This window comes from Ostrinia furnacalis, unplaced genomic scaffold (assembly GCF_004193835.3).
Source record: "Ostrinia furnacalis isolate ACB-3 unplaced genomic scaffold, ASM419383v2 OfSCF7454, whole genome shotgun sequence".
NCBI lineage: Eukaryota > Metazoa > Arthropoda > Insecta > Lepidoptera > Crambidae > Ostrinia > Ostrinia furnacalis.
Window position 1 is genome coordinate 575,202 of NW_021137693.1, and position 26,875 is coordinate 602,076.

The 26,875-nt window shown below is 37.2% G+C and overlaps 1 protein-coding gene and 1 non-coding gene across 2 annotated transcripts in view; both read right to left on the reverse strand.

Moving 5' to 3' along the window:
* Positions 1-26,875, reverse strand: part of Cht6 (Chitinase 6) — an 83,248-nt gene that overhangs the window by 10,290 nt on the left and 46,083 nt on the right. The window contains exon 19 of the mRNA XM_028320846.1: positions 21,800-22,088. Within this exon, the coding sequence (XP_028176647.1) occupies positions 21,800-22,088 (289 nt within the window). The remainder of the gene's footprint in view (positions 1-21,799; positions 22,089-26,875) is intronic.
* LOC114364646 (U6atac minor spliceosomal RNA) lies at positions 20,134-20,223 on the reverse strand. Its single transcript, XR_003656864.1, has one exon. It is a non-coding gene; the product is annotated as a U6atac minor spliceosomal RNA (small nuclear RNA).

Here is a 26,875-nt window from a genome sequence, read left to right on the forward strand (position 1 = left end):
GACCAGTAGGATTACTCAGAGAGAGGAACCACTTTAAGGCGCTGTGATCTGTATAGACAGTGAAAGTTTTGCCGTTCTCTAAATAACACCGCCAGTGCTCTAGAGCAGTTACCACAGCTAAAGTTTCGCGCTCAGTAATGCTGTAATTTTTCTCAGCCGCAGATAAAAACTTACTCATATAAGCGATAGGATGCTCCTTACCGTCTTTTGTTTGTGTGAGCATAGCGCCTACCCCATAGTTACTCGCATCCGTGTGTACCTCGAAAGGCTGAGCATAATCAGGACACGTTAGAACAGGAGCAGAAACTAAACATTCTTTTAGTTTTAAAAAGGACACATCAGCCTCCGGAGTCCACTTAAATGGAGGTGTGCCTTTTTTATTAGAAGTCAATTTATTTAAAGGGCCAGCAATTGTACTAAAATTTGGTACGAAGCGACGGTACCATGTTGCTGTGCCAAGAAAACGTTTAAGGTCCTTTCGGCTAGTAGGTGTTGGATAGTTTAATATAGCCTCGACCTTCTCGGGATCTGTGCGCAGTCCACGACTATCGACGACATAACCCAGATATTTAAGTTGGCTACGGAAAAACTTGCATTTTTCTAAATTCACGGTGAGATTAGCTTGTTTTAATTTATCTAAGACCTTTAACAAGAGTGTCACGTGACTATTATAGTCATTGCTTACAATTATTATGTCATCCAAATATGCGAAGACATTAAGGCCAAACTCGCCGAACAAAAGATCTACTAAACGCTGTTGAGTCGCGGGTGCGTTAGTTAAACCGAACGCGGTTCTTTTAAACCTGAGTGTACCTCTACCCGGAACATAAAATGCAGTCTTATCACGATCCTCGAGAGCTATATTAATCTGCCAAAAAGATTTGGATAAATCGATACTGCTAAGATAACGAGCGTCTCTAAGGTTATCCAAGATCTCAGAAATGTATGGCAAATTATAAGCATCACGCTTGGTAACTGAGTTGAGCTTGCGACTATCGAGGCAAAACCTCGGCTGACCATTATTTTTTGTTACTAAAAGGACTGGGGAAGACCAGGCACTTTCACAAGGCTCAACCACATCAAGAGCCAACATCTCATCGACCTGCTCAACCAGGATTCGTTGTTTCTCCGGAGACATGCGGTAGTAACGTTGCCGGATTGGTTGAGCATCACCGGTATCAATTCGATGGGTAATCAAAGAAGTTTGTCCTAGACCCCTACGTTCAAATGAAATGTCTTTGAATTGATCTATGATGTTATCCGCTATAAGTTTTTCAGACTCACATAAATTGTCATAGCCGTGAATTAGAGTTTCATTAGTAGTATCGTCATCGTCGCCGACTGTACCGAACGAGATGCTACCCAAATACTTAGGACATATTTGAAACTTTCGCCAAAAGTCAACACCCAAAATAAGAGAGGTTTCTATTTGTGGCACAACTACAGCGTCAATAATGTGAAACTGGTTCTCAAAATGTACAGGAATATTAATGTGACCTATGCTTTGTAAAGACTGACCACCTGCAGCTGTAACAAGAATACAGGTATCAGTAAGCAGTTTAAGACCGTTGTTCTCTAATAAAACATGAGAGTTGTCACCCAAAATGGTTACTGCGGAACCTGAGTCAAGTAGGCCAGTAAAAGAAATATTATTTATGTATTGTGTTTAGGCACAGTATGGTAGCAGCAATAAAACTAGGTTTTTGATGAAATTAGAGTAAATCTATTCAGAGATAATTTTGTTCAATGCAAACATCAGTCACTCATTCATACTTATTCATTCGTTCCTTTTTGACATTCATTCTATTGGAGAGAATCGGACGGATTGCACGTTGGAGTCTATAACCTCCACCCCAAAATTGTTTTACAATTAATTAACGTGTGTCCAATGTGTCAATATACGCAATTTGAAATTTAACAAGTGTTTCCATGAACATTTGTTTTTGGTCCATCGAGCCTTCTACATATAACAGTGAAGAGGACAGTGATCATTTGTTTTTGGTCCATCGAGTTTTATTAATCTAAGTCCATCGAGCCTTCTATAAAAGCGAAGAGGACAGTGAACATTTGTATTGGTCATCGAGCTTTCTATAAAAGTGAAATCGTGAAATTACAATATTACATGGAGTTTGGTGTGCTGCAAATTTACTCATAAAACTGAACGTTGGTGGTCATCCCACTACAACCTGAGTGCCGTCATCAATCTACCGACCGGGTGCCAATAGTCATCATATTTTATCAAAATACAAGTTCGTCGTGTGAAGAATCAAAATGGCTGAACGTATGCCGTCTCCCCGCCGAAACGCAAGACCATGAAGTTGGGCGCAGAAAGAAGCGAACATTGAACAAATGAAGAACGAACAAGAAGAACGAGGTGAACATAGGCGCTATTTCCGGAGGACATCATTCTTTACTTCTTCCCTTGTTTTAATGGCGATGGACTTATTCTGTTTCGCCACTAAGTGCATAAAGGTCATTCATTTCTTCCGTTCCTTCCCGCGTTTTTATATAGTTGGCGTCCTGTCATCTCGATGGCTCCTACGAATATGGGCGAAACTGCCGCTTACGCCTTTTTCCAATTATTTAAGCAATGATTTAATTTTGCCCTAATCTATAACTTCAGTAAAAAAAAAAAATTTTTTTTCGATTAAATACAAAATAAAATTTTAGGCAAATAGGCGTATGTGCCAAATTTCGTCACGTATAAAGCCCAATCACACGGTTCGCCCATCTACAGCGCTGAGAAGTCACGCCGGGGGCGCGGCGCGCGGGCGGAGGTGCCGCTTCGGTCGTTTTACTCAGTGTCGCGGCCACGTCCGTTACAGTTGCATTGCTCGTGCGTTGTAGCGTAATAATGTTANCATAATCTCCAACATGCTTGATAAACTGACATGATTTAATTTTTCGGTTTTTGCATTCAATTACAAATTCCTCCATAACACTGGTATCTGGTTCCGGAACCTGATGTTTTGTGCTGCCGACTTTTGAACGATTGGATTTTTTTCAGTAGCATTCTACTGATGTGCAAGATGTCTCTTCACTGCGACGATGCAACTACATTAAAAATGCAACAGCATGTTTGCAGCCCCCTGCTGCAGCTGGACAATCTTGACAAACAACATAATCTCTTCTTCTTCATCAATGACTGCTGAAACTGATACTGCTTAGAGTGCACCTTATGTTCAGGACACATTTTACATTTCACATTGTAGATTTTACTTTCCCTTTTAAGTTGAACATAACCAATTGCATCATCACCATAATATGATTCTCCTGCAGACCTGAAAAATAATATAATAGTTTAGCAATAAGTAGTTGGTCAGAGGTTAGAATACACTTATTATCTATTTGTGGCACAACTACAGCGTCAATAATGTGAAACTGGTTCTCAAAATGTACAGGAATATTAATGTGACCTATGCTTTGTAAAGACTGACCACCTGCAGCTGTAACAAGAATACAGGTATCAGTAAGCAGTTTAAGACCGTTGTTCTCTAATAAAACATGAGAGTTGTCACCCAAAATGGTTACTGCGGAACCTGAGTCAAGTAGACCAGTAAAAGAAATATTATTTATATTGACTGTGACAAAAGGTCTCGTATCATTAACTGGTTTGCTGCGAATTGTAGCAGTTTTATATGAACTGAAAAATAATTTGAGTGTTGAGTTCGTTTTGGGCAGCCTTCGGGAGTGGACGTGCGCAACACGTGCGCTCCAGACGGTCCGACCCTAATGGGCACTTACAAAGCCCAATGGCATTTGACGCCGACGCGACGGTGAAACCCAAATGTTCTAACAGTGAATTACCCGAAATCATAGTCGCGATTAACTATTAACATAGTCAGATATGCAAAAAAATTGTGGTTATAGATCATTTTTTTGTGTGAGAAAAACTGTAGGTGAGAAAAAAGCATCGAGTAGGTGACAGTCACCAGCACAGCGCCTAAGCATATAAAACTAATCCGACGAAATCCGGTGAGATCTTTCCTTATCTTTCTTTGTTTATAAATATTTTGTGTCAATTACCTTGCCAAAAAGCACCAAAGCGAACGCATAATTATGATCTAGTATTTTCACTTTAAAAATATTATGTAACATATATCATATAGTTTGTCAAATGAAAAGCTCTAACTTTTGGTCCATAAACTTTACTTTTTTATTAATAATTTTGATACATACAGATTCTACATGTACTCTACATATTATTATCTACATGTATTCTGCTTCCTGCATGTCATTATAGTAGGTATAAATAATAATCGATAACAAAGAAAGATCCCTACAAAACTTTCACCAAACACATTCTATAAAGACATCTATTGCACAAAATTTCAAAGCGAATACCAAGAAAGGTCAACATCTGGTCGCCATAAAAAGTTTCCAAAAGCAATAAAATTTAACTTCACTATTGCACTAACATTAGTAGATGGACACTTTAAACACATTTGCCAAAGTACACAAAAAAAAATTGAAACAACAGAGATCCTATGCTTTGCAAAAAAAACTAATAGTCACATGTGCATGTCGTAAACCATTCAAAAGTACAACCCATACAAAAAAGAGGTGGCCCGACTAACATTTTGTTGAAAGCATGTTAAAAACAAAAGACTTGACGCTTTGACAATACAAAATACAATAACACCTTAGTCATAATTCACTAACCCTCTAGTTATAAGCCCCTTTCTACAGCTAAAAAACAAAGGCATACACTTTCAAACTACCTGACGATGGAAAATATCTACTTTGAGAAAGAGCTTACCACATCAACCACTATCCAAGAAACGAAAGAGAGAAGTCTAAATTAACCCACCACAAGAAGAAATAAGAAAAGCAGCACAAGAAACATTAGATATTGATCAAAAAGCGACCAGACAAGATCTTTTACATTTTAACGAGAAATATAAACCTTGCGGTGAAACAAGTGAATCAGCAATCAAATAGCAGACTAGGTACCTGGAAAATCATCAAAGAAATCTTGAGCCTAAAAGAATCAGGATTACTGCCATATTTACACATGCGTAGACAAATACTATCAACAGAACATCAGCTTACCGGTATCGGAAAATTGAAAGAGTAACCGAACATAGTACAGTTTTAAGAGACTTAAATGCACAGAGAAGGTCAAGGAATTTTGGAAAAGGTCTTCATCATAGACAGAAGAAAGATACTCCGCCTAAAAAACTTATTTAATAGCAAGAAAACTCAAAAACTGGAACCAAAACCTTGCCATTGACTATTTAATGAAGAAATCCTATAGGAACCACAAAATATTCAAATCGATTGCAGAAACTACGTATTCCAATAAGAAACTACAGATTGCAAACAATGTAAGGTGAACCTACAGTGTACACATACAGCTCAACAAGCTCTGCTCTATAACCTCGTCGGAAAACGGATTTCAACCAGAAAATTTGAATCTAATAAGATTTTTTCAATGAGAATACATTCTTTCACCAAGAGCATAAAAACCTAATCCAACGAGACAGTTAGCACTGTCTTATGCCTCAAGAAGACAATTCATGGATATCTTGAAGACATCGGAAAATAACTTAAGTGCTGAAAGAAATTAAAAATATCCACGGAAAAAAAATATCCACGAAATAGTGAAGAAATAAAAACCTGATGGAAAGGATGGAAGAAACTCAATGTAACAATCACCCTGCATAAAGATCATTGAACTAAAAAGAAATCATACTAGATTACACCAAGGCGAACCGTNTATTGAGCATCCTACATGATTTCTGATGAACATAGGCGGTAGGAAGTTTGCCGAGTCAACAGTACCTCCTTGAGGAAGTTCCTCTGCGCGGCCTCGTCGACGCGGTAGAGCTGTTTGAGCACCATGACCTCGTTGGTGGCGCGGTGCGTCACCTTGTACACCTGCCCGAAGAAGCCCGAGCCCAGCAGCTCGCCCTACGACAAAATAAATTAGTAAACATAGTTTGGGACGCTACATGTGTCGATACTTTAGCCCCTTCCCACCTCAGGGCCATTCCTTCCCATCAGTTGCTAAAGCTGGGGCTGCAGCAGAGTCGGCTGAGTTAGCCAAACGACGACGACGAAAATTTATATTTTTATTTTGTTTAGAGTTAAGTTTGCCTTAGTTGTAAACATGTATTTATAGCTTACAGAGCATTGACTACTGACTGACTCGCTCACTCATCACGAAATCTCAGAAACTACAAGTACTAGGAGTCTCTTTTGCATGGGGGTTCGTTTTAGAACGCAGGTGCTCACTAATAACGGATTTTACGAATCTCCCCCCTAAGGGGGTAAAACGGGATCCACGCGTACGAAGTCACCAGAAAGCCAGCCTTACTCTAGCCTCAGATTAAGAACCTATGCTATTCGCACTTCTCGTCCGAACTGCAACTTCTGTGTTGCCAAGATTTATAACCCGTTTGTCAAAAAAATCAACCAGCTAAGGTAAGATTAATACATCTTTTGTGCACCAATTAAGTTAGTAATGATGTCGTGTCCTGCGTGCCCAAACAACTGCCCGCAGGAAGATTTAATGAATGCTACTGACAACTTCATTCTTGTAGCGGAGTTTGGGGTGACACTGTGGTTTGTTGTCGACACGACAAGAAAAAGTAAAGGTATATTTTAAGAGATAATAATAAACTTTAAATGTCGCTTCTTTTATTTTACAGAGCAACACATGCGTTTATTTTATCTCTGAGAAAGAGTACATTATAAAACGACATTTAAAGTTTATTATCTCTTAAAATAATACAGTGTGAGTCACGTTAAAGTGTACATATGAAAATAGATGAAACTAGACCTATTTTTATCGACAAAAAAGAGGTCAAAAAAATTTTGAGATTTTTTTTTATTTTTTATAGAATTTTTTTTCTTCCAATTACTTGTTGTAAAGAAAACGTAATAACTTTTAAACTAAGCGGTATATCCTGATAAAATAAAAACAGTAATAATGCAAAATAACAGGCGATACTAAACTAATACATAAAATACACAAAAAATGCCAACAAATAATAAAAAATGATACTTTTTGAAAAAAATCTGCTTAAAAATTCGTGTTTTTTTGGTTATTTGATAAATTTCTCCAAAAAATGCCCCTATAACCGGTGGTTTTTATTACTTTGTATTATTCTCTATCGTATTATCTTTGTAAAACCAAAAATCGCATGTCTCTATCCCTATCACAACATTTGCTATGATCGTTTGAACAAAGGCCTGCCACAACATTATTCTCCGCTACAGGTAGAGACAATTTTAATTTTAACTAAAATGCTTATTTTACTTCGAAATCTTTTGTTTTTATTTGAAATCTAACTTGTCTTTATCAAAATTACAAATCTAGAGCCATTTTCAGTTTTGTTGTTAACGAAGCGTTGAATGGCGCGCCCGGAGAGGCTTAGTTCAAACGATCATTGCAAACGTTGTGATAGGGATAGAGACATGCGATTTTTGGTTTTACGAAGGTAATACGATAGAGAATAATACAAAGTAATAAAAACTACCGGTTATAGGGGCATTTTTTGGAGAAATTTATCAAATAACCAAAAAAACACGAATTTTTAAGCAGATTTTTTTCAAAAAGTATCATTTTTTATTATTTGTTGGCATTTTTTGTGTATTTTATGTATTAGTTTAGTATCGCCTGTTATTTTGCATTATTACTGTTTTTATTTTATCAGGATATACCGCTTAGTTTAAAAGTTATTACGTTTTATTTACAACAAGTAATTGGAAAAAAAAATTCTATAAAAAATTAAAAAAAAATCTCAAAAAATTTTTGACCTCTTTTTTGTCGATAAAAATAGGTCTAGTTTCATCTATTTTCATATGTACACTTTAACGTGACTCACACTGTATAATGTACTCTCTCTCAGAGATAAAATAAACGCATGTGTTGCTCTGTAAAATAAAAGAAACGACATTTAAAGTTTATTATTATCACTTAAAATATCTTCATATTTCCACAATGAGTTTTCACTATGACATTCATTTGATAGACGTCAAAGTCATAGACAAACCATAGACCTTAAATTAAAATGTATTTACTTAACAGGTATAATACCTTGATAGACTGTAAAAAACTTTATAAAACAAGTACCTGCAGCAAGTCAGCGGCGCGGAATACAGTCTGGCCAGGCGCGGGGTGCGCGCGGAAGGAACGCGCACGGCTTAAGTCTCGGAGCACCCCTCCACACCCCTCACCTCCTTCCACACTGCGGGAATTACATTCACATTCAAATACATTATGTATAAGCCTTCCATGAAACTTGTTTGTATTATTTGCCGAGAGATGTCACTGCTCTTTGAGGCGCGTAAAGCTGTACCGCGGTGTCCAGATTTTTTCCCCCGGCTTTATATACCTGGAGTATTTTGACATCTGTTAACCATTGTGAACCATTGACAACCTGTGTCAAGCATTAAATTGTCACCTAGATATTGACGTCTTATTTAAACCTAGATAAGAGTCCCTTAAGTGCGCCGAGAGTATCCGTGGTTTATTCACATTATTTATACGTTAGTTGGCAATTCCTGCCTTTTCAATCTTGATGTGAAGGCGGATCGACATTGCGAACTAATTTGAACGTTAACCTGTTGACTTAGTGCTCAAATCAGTCAGCAACCTTGCAAGCAGCCTCGTATTATATCGTATCCACACACGCCTTTAATCTTGACCAAGGATTACCTACATTGCAAGTCTTTCAGTTTATTGTTCTTAAAAATTAACCTAAACTGTTACTAGCTATGATTTTAACGCTGAAAACTTTACACGGGAATATTGAATGTAATGTCTCCAAACAAAGCAAACATAAGTTCATTTATATTTAAAAAAAACTCGCTGAAAGAGTGATTTCTAAATTATAGTAAGAGACGCTTTTCAGAAACGTATAAATAAATAGATAAACATACAAGTGTCAAAATAACAATACTTTTTTCCATAAAATGTAGTGGAATAGTTTTAATAACACTTACACATCAAGTAACTTCGACATGCTGCTGCTTCTCTCCTTATCGCCCAACAGCGGCGAGGACGGCGTCTGCCGCTTCCTCATCTGCCGCCCCTTCCCCCCATCCTCCCCCTTCCTCTTAAACAGCCTCTCTTTCCTCCCCCCTCCCCCCTCTTTATGCTCCGGAATGTCCAAGTCTGTTGTGTGTTTCTTTAAGTCTTCCCTCAGGATTTTCCTTTCAACAGGCGATTTTGTGTCGTGTTTCAGCTTTTCTTCTGAGTCAGATGTACGCTTGTTGTTATTATTGTTGTTGTTGTTGGTGCTGTGGGTTGTTGCTTCGGGGTTGTGTTCTATGGTTAACTGGAAAGATAAACGATTTATAAGCACAATAGAAAACTGAGGAAAGATCAGTGGGTAAAGGATACAGTCTAAACACCAAATGGGGTAAACATCTTAGGTGCTGGAAACAGGGCGAATATGTAATCCGCAAAGAAATTAACAAGAGGATTTTGAAGCTAAGATTCAGCTCCCTTTTAGCCCAAAGTGGATGTATTTTTTGCATAGATTGAGCCAGGTCAGCTTGTAGCCTACTTGTAGGCATGCGCGTAGCAGGGGGGCCGGAGGCGCCGTGCCCACCCCAGAATGTTCGGTGCAGTCCTGTTGTCTCCCCCAGGAATGGTCTGGCGCCCTCCCAGGATTTGGGCTACTGACTCGAAGATGACAGTTGATAGTACTCACTAATGAGCCACCCTAGTAAGCCAATGCTTGTATGTACTGTACGTGCCTTCTACCTTTATGACAGTGGCCAACCTGTGCTGTACTGTAAGTGACATGGTACCCGACCTGTAGTACAGCGGCCGCAGCAGCTAGCACGCGTTCTATCTCATCAGCAGGCGTGGTCCTAACGTCAGCAGTCCACATGATGAGTTGATCCTTACGCGCCCAGTATTAAGGACAACTGTCGACCTGTACTGTACGTGCTCTGTCCTTTATACCTGTAAGACAGCGGCCGGGCGCGCCAGCACCCGTTCTATCTCGTCAGCAGGCGTGGTCCTGACGGGCGCGCCGTTGATCTGCAGCGTCAGCAGTCCACGCGATGAGTTGATCCTTACGCGCCCTGTATTAAGGACAACTGTCGACCTGTACTGTACGTGCTCTGTCCTTTATACCTGTAAGACAGCGGCCGGGCGCGCCAGCACCCGTTCTATCTCGTCAGCAGGCGTGGTCCTGACGGGCGCGCCGTTTATCTCTAGGATGCGGTCTCCGATCTGCAGCGTCAGCAGACCGCACGACGAGTCGATCCTATGGAAGAGAGGATTTAACTGAATTAGCCTTCCAGGCCGGACTAGGACGTGTATCGCCGTGGTAAAATCTTATTGATGATTTTAGTCGACAAAAGTATGGACTTATAGCGTAAAATCGATAAATAAAAGCTTGCAAACGAAAGAAAGCAGACGACTGAAAAAGCGCCTCATAAATAAAAAAGAACAACGGTCTACTACACCACGTGAATTTTGGACGGCTTACTAAGGGGGAAACCTTTAGTCATTGGACACCACACAATAAAACCATATTGTTAAGGTTTCTTTACAACCGGGAACAATGCAACTGATCTCTTTTCTATAGAGTCCTATGACTATAGGTCCAATAACAAATTATAATTATCTGGACTTCCCTTACAAATATGAATAATCACAGATTTTATCATTTTATAAATTATGCAAATTGCAATTTATCACCTATTTATCTCCATCAGTCGCAATCTCTTTTTGTTGTAATAGAAATGCGATTATTAATTCAATAAAGATCTGTCAAATAACTCGACTGCATGGCCCGTATTCTATTCTATTCTTAAGTGTACAATAATATTTCGGTCGACTTATTACATTTAATTCAATAGTAGGTTGTTGTCATCGCAAAGTTATTTTGGTCCGCTAATACGTAACTTTCGTAGAATCAACTGACGGAATGAAGTCACTGAACTAAGGCTGAGTTGCACGACCTAACTTTGACAGTAACTATGACGATAACCCGTGTTTTTTACGGAGTTTGACAGATTTTTGACGTTTGTCAAAGTTAAAGTAAGATGGTGCAACCCAGCCTAAGTTACTAACGTGACTTATTTTTGCCAAACCAAAAATACACAGCAAACTGCACTTAAAAAACTAAAGGGCATTACTTACACACTCACTCGACTACGTGTAGCTTCACAAATCATATTTGCATCACTTCACTATAAACGGGACTATTCCCACCTCTCTTTCCCACCGCTGCAACTCCTGTGTAGCCAGGATCTACAGCTTGACATCCAATAAAACCCAACCAGTGAAGGTCAAGTTTGTCCCGGGGGAAAGTTAAAATATGTACACTATGTAAATAAAACGTTTTAATAACATACTGTGTATGTATTGATAGATAGATAAATCATTTATTTGCACACGCTTTGACACACAATTAGCAAAAGTTAACAATAGGGGACAAACTACAGGACAAGCTTACACTGAGTAGTCTACTCGCAAATTAATTGAAACATTAAAATATGCATGACTTACATAATGTTTATCAATATATTATTATCCTATAATATTATTAGGCCAGTTCGCTTGGAGTGTGACTCAACATGCATTGATAATGGCAGCAGTTTCTTTAAAGGAAATATTAAAGGATAATTCTATTTACTACATAAATTGTGAAAAAAAATGAAATAATGCTACAAAAGCTATGTGGGTATATTATACAATAAAGAAAAAAAAACATATCAATTGCTCTGATACTTACACGCTAAAAAAATCTTGACTGTTTATTACAGAAATTTAACGATCTTTTGATCAAAATTAGGTTTAATTTAATGGAAACCTACATTTCGATAATTTGGCGCCAAAAATGTAAGAAAATATAATATGCAACACATAAAAAAGCTCGTGTGTTAAAACTTAAAATGATTTAACTATACAAAATATGAATATTGTTTTAAAATAAATACTATTGTTCATACACTTACAGCATCACCTCTTTCTCGATCAATGACTAAAACTACTTTGGCAAACATAAAGTTATATTTTATGCTGTACACAAAATCAACACAGTACCATGAAATGCACTTCGAACTCAATACAAATAGATAATATTATATTTTAATGTATTAATAATTATGTAACGTAGTAACCAATAACAGTGACTGATTATACTGCATACGCGACTATCACCCGCGCAGACGGTGATTCATAATAAAGATGAATAACATTTGTTTGTTTGTCACTCACAATGAAATTGCTTCAAGCATATCACCCGATGCTTGAGTGACGTCATAAGATTGACCACAAAAGTCCACCAAAAAAAAAGTCTTGGTCTAAGCGTGGAGGTATTAGTTCCAAAATACTGAACTGTCCTATCCATGACATTGACAGTGGGGCGCCACCGTCAATACCGGATCGCTGGTTCCGATTTTTGCCATGTTAGAAACCATATAGTTGAACCATGGTAGCGCCCCCCTGTCATTGAGTTTGGTGGGACAGTTCAGCGTGGGTCATCTACAGAGATTCCAACTCTGGATTTAAAGTCTGTCATAATAACATACCATTGGCGGAATTCTCGTCAAAATAATGACGAGCTCTGTTTTCTTAATGATTAACGTCATAGGCACTCGTGTCACTTACAAAGGAATTACCCGAAACATCACCCGGTGTATGTGTGACGTCATAGGAATAGGCCAACAAAAGAGTGACGTGTGCGTTTTCTTGTATGGATCTAGCTCCACAATGTGGCAACGTGATAGTTGTGATATGTGTAGTGTCCGACCGAATATGGATTTTCAGCCGAAAACGGAAACGAAAACGAAGCTTCGGCTGCAGTCTCATTTTCGGCCGAAAACGAAAACGAAAACGAAAATTACCTTCAACTCTCAAATTTCAATCTGAAATTATGTAAAAACATTGAAAACCGTTAATGTTTTGACCAAAAACATAATGATGTTTGACAGTTGTTTTTGATAAGGATTGATTAAAGAAAACTGGCATTAAAACACAAAAAGTTGAATTATGAATTCTTAATAGAATATNGTGTAAAAACTAAAAATGTACGTCGAAAGCTCTGCTTATGTGCTTTCCTAATACTGATTTTCAGTGGAAGCTAACCTATCCTTGGTATTCCATAGCTGCAATAGGTACTTACCTACTACCTACTCATTAAAAAAATTATACGCTTGATTCCAGTCGTTGCTGCCAGTTTTCAATATTTCAAACCTCAAGTACCTCATCATCATCAACAGCCCTTTACAGTCCACTGCTGGACTATGAGCCTCCTCCACTATAGTGGAGGGTTTTGCCATAATCTCCACGCTTGGCAGGCGGGTTGGAGATCGCAGTTTAAAAGATTGATGTTTTTCAGAGAGCGCTGCTGCCCATTCTCTGTTTGATGTGTAGTCCCTAAGTCGCCTCTTACGACACCTGCGGGAAGAGTAGGGGTTGGTGACAAATGTATTCTACTCTGCCGTCACCACACGGCTTCACGATACATTGAGAAAGCTCAAGTATCGATCTTACCAGTTCAGTGTTACAAGCTACATGCCATAGAAACTTTTTACACGTCTCGCCGAAGCAATAGAAAGGGCCGCACCTTGCGAAGGTATTTTGCTTGTCCAACTTGTTCGATCGATAGAAAATTATTACACAACTATGATTAACTTAGTTTGAACTTAAAAGTAAACTTGGAGAGCAAAGCTTTGCTTATAGGCAAGCGATTTTAGATTTGTTGGGGCACAAGTCAATAATGAAGAAGTGTGAAGAACGAAATTATATCTGAAAATAAATAACTTTGTTATTCCGCACTTTATTCTAAACTGACAAATTCAAATCTAGTTACACACCACTTTCAAAGTAAAATAGGTCTTCAATTATTGCCAAAATTATGTTCGTCTTTTATAACTTCACTGTGAGGTAATGGAGCCGTAATCATCAATCTCTCCAAATTACAACTGAAAAACATCCACAAGCAAAGCTAATAATACAACCAATTTGTCTATGGATTAGGTGTTTTATAATCGACCCTAATGATTGGTTACGAAACATGGAAAGCGACGCGGTAGATGGCGCGCGCTTTCTCTCATCTCCAGCAAGCACCAGTATGCTAATAGGCTATATTTGGAAAATATACATTTTGTCGATGAAGATTAAGAGTAGGCGCACACCGTTGATTTTTCGTCGGCCGATAGTTTAGTCGGGCAGTTGATCAGTATGGGCATGTATGGGAGTGCGCACACTACGCCGATTCGATTTGGCCGATTCTTCATACAATTTGAAATCGGGCACAACTATCGGCCAACTAAAAATCAACGGTGTGCGCCTACTCTTATTGACACTACGCAATAGTAGTAAGTTACCATGACATAGCGCAAGATTAAGATTCACTCGCTTAAAGAAACATCATAAATAGTATCTTTAACGTGTCTTATCCATTTTATTCGCATCATTTTATATAAAATAAAGTAAAGACAAGTTCCGTAGTTTCTTGAGATTTAACTTCAATGTTTTTCTTGGAAACGTTCATTCAATCAGAGTAGCTACAGGAAACCTAATTAAAAAGAAAGATATCTGCAATTAAAATCTCTTACATAAAGTCCTTACTTTCACGATACATTTTTAAAAGTTTTTGAATACAAATTCAAATATTAATTTTGAATGTAGTAATTTTTAGGGTATTTAAAAAAGGTATAGTTTTATTTTAATACTAGAAGTACGGCTTTTGTTCGTTATTTCAGCCATAAAGCATCTACCTACTACTGGACCAAGACCTCCCCCTAGAATTAGATGTTAGGGCACTTATACACATTCCAAATAATATGCCTTACCACCACTTCGGGACAAGAGCGACAGAGAAGAAGTGGCGGAAGAAACTCGACTTTAAGGCCCACTTTCCATTTCTGAATCGATCCAAAATTGAGTGGAGAGATGATGAGGAAAAATTACGAAATCTGATTGGTCGGTTATTTAAAACACATCTCTCGTCTCCTCTGTTTTCCGCTATGGAGGAAAAACCGTCGAACCTTAACTTTGAACTTCTCCTATCTTCTTCTGATTAAATGTTGCGGGTCAAATGACAATTTAATTTTCCCCGGGACAAACTTGATCTTAACTGGTTGGGTCTTTATTGGTGGTCAATCTGTAGATCCTGGCTACACAGAAGTTGCAGCAGTGGGAACGAGAGGTGGGAATAGTCCCGTATGGCGGAAAAAACTCAACTTTAATGATGGCCCGATCTAGCGTACCTGTATGTAAGAGGTAGTAGCGTGAAATATTTGCTATGTCATCGGATCGCAACCTGCTTGATCCCCGGAGAAAGTTCTGGGTCAACACCCAGCGATAGCGTTGCATAACGTGAGAGCCATTGTTCACTTGTTTTGAAGTGCAAAATATATTTTTGCTAGTTGATGCTGTAAGCCAGGGCTCATCAATAGACAATTAACTCTCGAGTAATTGTTAACAGGAAAACCCACACATTTATTATCTAGAAAATCTAAAAATAGCTCTTTTTGGTCTTTATCTGAATAAAGACCTTTCTGGACCTGGTATTTATCTGAATAAAGAGTTATTTTTATTTTTTAGTTTCTGGTTCTGAAACCAGAACCACATGAGCCCAAAATCTCAGCATCTTTAAAAATGACTGTGTTTTGTTTGTGTTTTGGGCTCATGTGGTTCGGGTTTCAGAACCAGAAACTAAAAAATAAAAATAACTCTTTATTCAAGTAAAGACCAGGTCCAAAAAGAGTTATTTTTAGATTTTCTAGATAATAATCTAATAGTGGATTTTAATTTGATTTACATTTTAAATAAAGCATTATCTTCTAGACTATATTAAAATCAGAAGTAAATTTTCATAGAGATCATGAGCTTTTTAAAGCCTTTAAACTTAGCCTTTGCTGTCTGTACCGGGTGAGAGTAAACAAGTAGCATTACCGTATATTATCGCCGATTACTTACTTAATGTTTCTTGCGGTATGTTATAATACACGTAATAATACCATACTCGCAGTACGATCAAACAAGTTATAGACCTTAATCAGTGTGGATTTTTTGAAAATTGGTTAAAATCATTAAGACACACATAAAGAAGGCTACAAAAGGCGATCTTAATAGCCAATGACAGTCTGTCCCAGTCAATGTTCCAAACGAAAATAAGTAAGTCGTGTCCCGGTCAAAATTCCACATGGAAATAATGATTGAAAAACTGGTAAAAATGCATCTACAAGGCAAGGAGACGAAACATATCGTCTCGATCTGGACAGAAATATCATATGCCTCTTAGTATAATTTTTATGCATTTCCGACTCTCAGGATAATAATATCCGTTTCAAACTGGATTTTATTGAATTATAATTTCATGCATATTGTATTCAGAGCGTTGTTTTATCTGCGGAGAAAGTTCTGGGTCAACATCCAGTGCCAACTGCTGGCGTTACGGCTGTTGCGCAACGCATTGTTCAGACGCTGCGCGGGAGCAGTGCGCAGCGTGGCTTATGAATGGATGGAGTAAAGTTTTAGCTAGTAGAAATTGGCAATTAAAAAAATAGCCGAATAATATTGATACCGAACGGTTCATGGTCTTTTTTTTTATTTATTACGGTATACCAACAACATTACAACAAAGTAATTACATACAAATCTTACATATAGAAGTTTAGTGTGTATGCATGCCAATAACAGGTACACACAGCTTTGGCTAATATACTTAGTTTATTTCAATTAATAAGTAGATAAGAAGTGAGTCTTTTGATATCAAATGCTTGTGAAATTGACTTTTATAATAAAAGCCGCGTGTCGAAGAGTGAACTATGAATGGATGCCGTATTTCGTAGTAGAGTTCGGTGGAAAATGGATTTTTTTCTTTCAAAAGCCGAATTATTAATTCCGAACGGTGCCGAAATGTTTTGATTTTAGTTGTTTGAGAAATTTCTCAATTGAAAAGCTAATTGGCTTTGATTTAAGCAAAAGCCACGTGTCGTAGACTTATGAATGGATGTAGTACGAGTATTTCATAGTAGAGTTCGCGTCGGTGGAAAGTGGCAATTTTTTTGTAATAAAACCTGTGTTGTTGTCGATGAAAAGTTTTTGTATTCTTTTGATTCTATTTGTTTGCGAAGTTGACTTTTATGAAAATAAACCTAGCATTCTCTCAACTGAGAACCGTGGTGTGTAAAAAAATATTTTAGATGGCAAAGTGAATGTTAACGATGAAAGTTCAAACTCTGTATGAGTCGAGTTTTATCATAGAAGTACCAGTTTCTATTGGCGCAACATAGAGGTCATGAGTCTCGGAAGCCGAAAGTTATGTTCAAGATGTCATTGGGCACGGTGATTTGCGGATGATGGGTGATATTAAACATTATTGAAAAGCTTTTTCTATTTCAATTAAAATTTTATTGACTGTGGGAAAATTAGTAGAACTATATATCTTTCAAATACAAACAATTGTATGCGAGTTATGTGTTATCTATAGATCTTCAAGTGTTTCATAACAGTTTATAGGTATCTTCATTGATTTATAGATCTCTATTGAACCAACTAACGAGACTACTAATTATCGATCAATCTAATCATAGATTCAACAATCTATTAGTTTTCTGCAACGTTTATCAGATCGTCTGTCCATCAGGCAGGACTCTTGCTCTTACCACATGATCTGCCAAAGCAAACAGTGGCGATTGATGATGATCGCGTGTTGAAACGTTGGGTTTGGCAACTACCCGCAAATTGATATGGCCGTGGCCGCCGGTTATTGTTGCGCTAAACATTCTTTGGAGATCAACTGATAACAATAGCTACTTATCTGACTCATTTATTGTCCCGAAGCAGTGGCAGGGTTAAAGTAATACTAGGACATGAAAAAACGCTTTTGAAAAGTCAATTTTCAGAAAATAATAGAAAAATACATACAAAAACACTAAAAAAGCTTAAATCGAATGATGAGGTTAAAATGACATATTCGTGATCGTGAAATGGGAGTCTACAAAATTTTTGAAAAACTTTAATTTCAATGTCCTTGAAGCTTAAACTAACCACAACAGCTTCTAAATACAGTTAATTGCACATCAGACTCTACATTTTTATTGCAAAATGGCACCATCATACTACTTAAGGAGCAACAGAGTTAAGGTTGGTGTGCCGTGGTTTTTCCACCGGCATCGTAAGTGCTAACTCGCTGTATCCCGTAGCCTTTGTTTTCATTATCACTGCTCGTTATCACTCTATGAGTTTGTGAAAGTTCACAATGTGCGTGTATGAGTATGTTTTGTGAAATACGTTTTGATTTAGAACCAAGGTTAGGGTTGTTAGATTGTTTTATCTAGCAATATTAGGTATTATATTTATTAATTATATGGTATTTTAACAAAAAACCTTAAATTAAATTAAGTATTAACTACAGTTATTGAACTTTTTAAAATGTTGCTACAGTATCATTCAGAACCAGTGACAATTCCAATAAAACCAGCAACTCATTGCCGACATTTAGCTCGGCGATCACTATTTCATCCTTTCTCTTTAGCATGGGATTCCCATGGCATAAACGTAATCTACAGTCCTGCTTTATTTTAATCCTGTTGACCGCTCGGAGCGCTTGGTGAACCGTATTCTTAACATAACACAAAAATACATAATAACATACCTATTTATTTAGCTTTCGTGAAAGGGTTGACAGCGCGTGTTAACAGGGATATACTCGTAGTTATGTAATTTGTTTAAGATAATAGTGGTAGCCTTTAAAAAATCCAATGTTAATGCTTAGTTTTTTCTTTTTTTTTTGCCTGTGACTTCTTATCTTAACTCATCTTAGATATTATTTCCTTTTTCTTAGTTGGGAACTTTTGTCAGAGACGGTTTGGTCGTCAGAACTCAAGTTTGTTTGTCTGTTTGTGAATATGGGCGTTAGTTGGTGCGCTATGGAATAAACTCTAGTACCTAACTTGATAATTTACTCGTCGCTTACTATGGGCCTCATAAGAAGGCTCAAGGTCACCCAAAGGGCGATGGAGCGGGCTATGCTCGGAGTTTCCCTGATCGAATCAGAAATGAGAAGATCCGCAGGAGAACCAAAGTAACCGACATTAAGTGGCAGTGGGCGGGGCACATATCTCCTAGAGACGATGGCCGTTGGGGCAGGAAAGTTCTCGAGTGGCGACCACGGGCTGGAAGACGTAGCGTGGGCAGGCCTCCTACTAGGTGAACCGACGATCTGGTAAAGGTCGCGGGAAGAGTTTGCATGCGGGCAGCGCAGGACCGTTCATTATGGAAAACCTTGGGGGAGGCCTTTGTCCAGTAGTGGACGTCATTTGGCTGAAATGATGATGATGATGATGAACTTGATAATTTATCAATAGATTTTGAACTATTGAGTTTGATAAATTGTTTCATTTGAATACTAGCATTTTATTGCTTACGTACTACCGGACGACCTTAGTAGAGGTGTGGTAGAGGTTCAATATTTACTAAGGACGACGCATTTTAATGTCTAGGTCGAGCATCTATTGAGATCGCAATTAACACAGAGGTTGTATGCTTGATACAAGTAAATAAATAATGGTAGTTTATGAACCATTCTGTGTTCGTGAACGTGCATGAGCAGGCAAATGAAAAAAATCAGTGCAACATCACTTTTCAAGTTCTCTCAAGAAGTCCGCGTCAGGTTTCAATAATCAATCATCTATGTTATCTCATTTACCATCAACATTCATTATTTCATCAAATATCCTTCTTCTTCTTCGTCGCTAAACTCTTGGAAGAGTGGTCGTATGGCAAACTACCTATTTTTATATTTTTTTTATTGAATACTATTTTTAAATTATAAATACTTGACACTGGCCATAATATGTGCAAATCACACGAAACAAAAAAAACTTCTTTGGGTCGGAGACATTAATACTTTTTGTGGTTTTAAAAACTAATTAACTGGCATATAAGAAAAAAAAATACTTAAAAAACACTTTTTTGACGTGTCAATTAAAGGCTCAAATCATATGTATGGCACACTATTTGAGTCCATAAAGAGACTTTAATTTTTTCTTTGCTATTTTTACCACACATTAATTTATGTCGACTGTATATTTTAGTTACGCCTTGATTCCTCAATAACACACAGTTCCTTAAGAACGAAAGGTCTTAGCAAACTTGGCGACTGACGAAAAGCCATCGCATCTTTAAATATAAGTAAAGTGTATAAACAATGTTGGTTAATTTGTGCCTTAACCAATTTACGTGTTTCATCCTTGTCAAGGGGACTGCTAACCGTCTCTCCTTTCAATAGATGTAATATTAACTGTGGTTACGCGTTTCTACTGACGTTCTCTCAGATTTTCCAGACTATTGCCTGCGATTACGATGCACTATAATATTACACGAATTACAAGCTATTGAAGTGAAACCGAGAGAAACGTAGCCTACAGGCTTGTAGCTTTCTTCTCGTGGGAAGCGAGCTTCTATACGGGGTGGTAGAGCATAGAAAACTTATTTATCAATACGAGTAAATGAGAGGTAATTCCCATGTTATAAATCTGGTAAGAATTATTTTGGATTAAAACACCCAGTGTATTCTAACATTGATCTGTCTATTCGTTTTTAACTGTAAATAACTAACTGGGTAATGAATGATGTATGGAAAAGGCGTCAATATTTTGCACAGCCTACACTTAGTGAGCAAATAAATGAATATGAATATGAATACGTTATTTGTGTGATTAATGAAACTTGTGAAAAAATAAAATAAGAACATCCAAAAATACTTTTTTCAATTAATTGTCAGTCATTATTAGTAGAGAAACTTATTTTGTGCTAAGAATAAGAAATACAAGTTTTCCGTACAGTTAAAAAATAAAGTGTTTAATCAAAATGAGTAATGTTTGAAAAATAATTTAAAAAAATATAGGAAGTAGAATCAACATTTTTTTTACCTAGAGCAGGTTTCAATGCTTAAAAAAAAATTCGCCGATTTTTGCCATAGCCTATTTCTAGAGTTAACAGAGGCGCTACGTTATATTTTTAAAATCATCCAGACCCAGTCCAGCTGACCTTAACTTTCAAACGGACAAGTTCAGGCAAGACTAGCGATTTCCCTCGGTTTCCATAGAGTATAGACCGCGATAGGCCTAATGCCTGTTTGGCGCGAAAACCGGACTCTGTAGGGCTGGCACTTGTCAGTTACTAAATACAGTAACTTAATTGTTGATGATTTCCAAAGATATTGTTTTAATATGTTGGAACTGATCATGTATAATTTTATCAAAGTAATATTACAAGAAAAATAATTGCATTGTAAGTATCAAGTTGTTAAAATAATAACGAATTATAAGAAATAAATGAAGTAGTATGTAACAGTGTTCAGCTTCAGATTGAAAGAGCTAACGAAGTTAATTAAATCATAAATCGACGAAAAATATTTTCAACACATTGGCAGCTGCTTCGTGTATCGTGAAAATTAAAAACAATTTAAACGACTCTTACGAAAGTACTTCCAGTTGGTTGCGCAAGCGTCTGGCTTGTATGCCAATTTGCGGAATTTCGCACGGATGTTACCTACTTCGAAATACTTAAACGGTGAGAGGGATTTATCTGAACAAGTGTAGTACAATCTAATTTAGTTTGGTATTAGACTTGGTTCATATTTGGCAAACCTAAACGAATTCAATTTGCAGCTTCGTAACTAGCTTTTTGTGAATATTTAGGAAATCCTGTAAAACCTACAATCAATATACTTGTGACCCTATTCTGAAATCAATAACACGTCAATCACATAACAAACTCCTCACTCGATTTTCTGTAAATAAAACCATGACCACTTATTGCACAGCCGGCTAAAAGTTAAAAACAAAAGGCGGCAGCCCTACTCACAGTTCGCCCCACCAGGCCTTCTCCGCACGAACGTTCGCGTCGGTCGCTCACTGGTCCTCGAAGCGGTCGGTCGCCGCTCGTCGGTCCGGTTACTCTTCGCCGGTTTCTCAATTCGCGCCTTTTCGGTTTCCTTTCGGCTCTTGAATTTGGAACCGCCGCGCCTGGTGAACTTGCTTATGCTCGTGGTGGTCTCTACATTGTCTGTGGTCTCAGTTTCTGTGTCTGTGGTGTCTGGTGGAGCGGTCGCTTTGGTGCGACGCAAGAAGTTGTTCCGGCGATCTTTGAGAGCCTGCGGAGGAAAATACGGTTAGTAATGTGTTTTTTTTTATTTGTCCTGCTGTAACCATTTTGAAAATTAAACGAAATAAAACTTTATACAGTTTTTTTTGCTAACGACACAATAATAAATATTTTGAACCATTTGCGGTACATTAAGCATCATCTCAACAACAAATGAAAACCATTTGATCGATATTAACTTAATTAATAATGCAATACACTTAAAATTACATTCCTTACTTTGTAACAACTCAATCAAAGACTAAAAATAAAACAGCATTCTAGACGATAGCAAACTAATAGATAAATAATGTATATTGTCGATTATAAAAAACGAATAACATAAATTTGTAACAGTAACTTTTCAAAAATGGACGCAGTTAATTAAAATGTACAAAATCTATATATATAAAAGAAAGTCGTGTTAGTTACACCACTTATAACTCAAGAACGGCTGAACCGATTCAGCTGAAAATTGTCAGGGAGGTAGTTTAGAGCCAGGAGAAGGACATAGGATACTTTTTATCCCGTTCGAAATTAAAAAAAAAAGTCTGCTTATTTATTGCCATTAAGGCGGAACAAAGTTCGCCGGGTTAGCTAGTGATGATATAAAACCAGTCTCTACATTCTAACAACTGTAATTTCAAACGAAAGCTCTACCCACCGCAAATGACAGCAATTCACAAATTATGCTCAATGGTTCGTTAAACTTAAATCCAGTCTAATGAGCCCAAATTACGGTGAAGGTAAACTGAGCAGGATTAGTTCCATGACTCTAACCACAGAGAAATAATATGGTTGCTGTGATTTTCGATGTCATTGCGTTGTTTCTAAAAACATATTCGAGGACATAGACAATATTACTACTGGCTGGTAAAAAAAAAGTAAGAAAAAAGTGATCGAATTTCAAATTATTGCGCTATATGATTCTTTTATTTTTAAATCGCTGTTTACATTATTTTTACAAATAAAATTGATAATAATCATAAAATTGATATTAGCAATAAAACTAGTAACTTTTTATGTGACCTCGTACTTTTTTGTTTAGTCAAGAGTCATTAAACGAAACATAACTGGAACTTGTATCTAAAAAAACACATAATATTGTATTCCGCGTGTTACATTTTATTTATGGTCATTATTACATTGTGTTACACGTAACGTAACAGTTACATAATTGATTTAACGGTTATATTATACAGAAGAATTAGTCTGATTTTTAAGATTATTTAATAGTTTTGATTGGTAGAGAGAGACAAGATGCATTCAACACCTGGCATATTGATATTTTTATTCGTGCTGATATTTATGTTTGAGCATTACTTAATTAAATATTACATCATTCAGTGTGTCACTTCATTTAATTTCTGCTAGCTCTATTCTTGTTGATTGACGTTGATTTTATCTCAATCGTCGACGTACATTCAATCAGCAGGTGAAATCTATACAATGAGATTGTACAGGCAGCTTAAAAAAAATTCGGCAACCACTCTAACAAATGATTTTGTCAAAAATCTTCTCTTATTAAGTGATCAGTACTGGATTTATGCCCGTATTCACAATCATTACTATGAGGTCTCACAGTGCGCATGGACGTAGGTACATGAACCAATCACAGAACTCTATTCAACACTGTGCGTTCGATTTGCTGCTTCACTTAAGGCGATTACATGGCCGAACGACCTTGAGCATTAGAGCGAGACAACGCGCCTCTCGCCGCGCGCCCGCGCTTCTGCCCGATACCAAAGTGCGCTCAGAATACAGATGCGAAGCGCTGCCAATGAGGATCATTTCGATTTTTAGCTGTGAATGCAGATTTATAGGTCTAAGAAATCCTTAATATACAGTCCAAAAATTTTTGTTCTACGACAAAAATTGACGAAGTTATGGCCAAATTACTAAAAAAGTTCACTGACCGCCCGGCGCGGGACCGATGACGTCACTATATCCGATCCGAACGCTGCCGGCGTACTGCGTGGATAGAAAATATTTTTTTCTAGCCAAACTATCAGTTTTAGAGAAAAACTTGTAATGACATTTATTCATCAGAATAAAGTAAGCTATCGATAGGTAACCATAAGCATATGCTAGGTATGACTCCCCCTCGGCCAGAAGCTAGGTATGACTAACCCCCAAGACCAGAAACTGGGTATGACATGCCTCTCCCCCCCTCTTACCAAGGCCAGAAGCTGGGTAAGGCTTGCCCCTCCCCCCAGGCTATAGAAACTGGGTATTAGCACTCATATTATGTTCAATACAAACAATCATAAAGTTACGCTCGCCCCAACCGCGTCTCCGCATTCTATCGAATACTATAAAAATGTGGTTTTTGGACATAGCGATACTTATTTTTCATAATTTTTATTTTTAAAAATTACTGGTCGAGAGGTCACTTTATTTTGATGAATAAATGTTATAAAAAGTTTTTTCTAAAACTGATAGTTTAGCTGGAAAAAAATATTTTCCATCCCAATAGTACGCCGGCTGCGCTCGATTCGGATATAATGACGTCACGCGGTCCTGCGTACGTTGACTTTTAGCGGCAAAAACGGCCTATGTTTATTACTTAATATCTTCGTAAGTAATGGTCCGATTTGGATAATTCAAAAAGATATATCTTTCTTATGTCTTAAAGATTAACGTAGATACTAGTTTTATTGAATTTTCTACAACAGTACTGATCCTCATTCTNGCCGTTTAGGAGTAGTAGGAAATTTCTTTGGTGAAATTAGAAGAAAGTTAAGAATTTTTCCTGTCAAAACTAATAGTTGTAACAAAAAAAACGAACAACAATTTTTTAGTTTAAGATATTATACATCTCACACATATTTTTTTTTATTGTTTGGATCATCCATTTAGGAGGAGTAGGGATTCAAAGAGAGGTCTATTTTGCAGTTTTGCCTCACCTATCGCCTTAAGCAAGTATCGTTAATCTTAAAGCTTCTCGTTTTACCCCTTTCTTATATCAATTTTGTGTAACTGATTGAAATGAAAGGGGCTTGCATCATTCTGGATGACTTTCACCTTTATCAGGCAGATTCAGGGTGTGTCGAATATGCCGTTCACATTAAGCCAATAACTGTTACATTTTATTTGTAAAAGGAGTATTTTCTTGAGCTGTTTTGGCGATTTTTGCTCAGTTCTATTGAGGCGCACTGTACAGCGGGATGTAGAGGCAGTGGCGTGACCTGAAGCGTGACCACCACGGGCGCTTGCAGATCAAAATGCGCGTGACCGGATCACAATTGCGGTAGTTGGTATGAGCGGGGCGGGAGCGTTTTAATATAAGAATTTTATTAACAAACTAGTAAAAGAAGGTTTTAAAGGGAAGATAAAATGCGTAGTTATATGAAAATTCATTAAAATATCTAATAAATATGTTTGATTTTTATAAAACATGCTAGACAGAACCAGACGTATGATTTAGGCACTCTACTTTTAAAGTAAACATACAACCTTCCTTCTTAAATGTATGTAGTTCTTTAGGAAGAAATCTTTCTCCCTGTAATTATACTGTTCATCCTAAAGTACCTACTTAAGCAGCCAGCTGTTTATAAGCTTATTTAAGTATTTATTATTTTTAATAATATTATTATCGATGACATATGAACCTTGTGGTCAGATACCCACATTGTTTTTATTTCGCAGAGTTCAAACATTTACATACAGCGATGCGTGATAAATATTGCACTTTGCATTCAATTCTTGTTTTTGTTACGAAAATGGCGTAGAGTCGAGGTCCAGAGCATTTGAACAAAACTGGTTTTGATCTTTGTTTTGTGAGGAATCTGAATACAAAAACGTTTGTTTTCTATGTTTTGTTGATGTTGGATCGAGTCAAAATGCCAGAATACTCGTAATACAGTTTTTAAGATCACTAATGCATATATAATGCATATAGTTTTTGTTTTAATTGCATTCATAGCTGGATTTGAATTGATCTAACAGGAAACACGATCTTTTTGTTATTACATGTTTGTAATAATAGAAGTTTAAGCAATATTACTTGGTGTTATTAGTTTTATAATAGAGCAAGCTTGCCCAAAAGATGTCCGTTCAAAAGTTTGTGGATTGAAGGCTTTCTTATTCAGTTACAAAGTCAAGAATTGTGACAGAAAAGTATAATTTGTTGTTGGTACAAATTTTGAACTATCAATCTCATGTTTGATACTAGCTAGTTTGATACGAAGTACATTAATATTCTGTCGTTTGATTCACTTTTGAGCGCGGTTTCATAACGTCAATAGTAAGTTACTTTTTAAATACGACAGCAATCATCCAATCCACTAAATACCTCAAACTGATTACGTAGTAATCATCTAGTGACTAAATAAGTCTAGCTTGCACACGTCAGATTACACGGAAATATGCTGCGCACGCGGCGCTTCCTTCGCGCTTCGCCTTGTACAGAAGCGAAGCTGGAATGGCGTTGCTTCGATCGAGTATTTCTTCCTTATTACAACTTACTAGTAAATACTTAAGTAGTGATTACATGAATAAAATGCAGCACTCAGATTTACACACTTTAATCTATATCTTTAAAAGCGAAAGGTCACTCACTGCCTGACTCACTGACTCATCACGAAATCTCAGAAACTACAAGAGCTAGGAGTTTCAAATTTTGCATGGGGGTTCCTTTTAGAACGTAGGTCTTCACTAAGATGGGATTTTGCAAAATTCAACCCCTAAGGGGGTAAAACGGGATACACGTGTACTAGTTCGTTTTATTATAAAGGGAAAAGTTTAATTCAAGTTTACACTTGCCATCTCTGAAAGCTTTTGCAAAACTTTTAAACA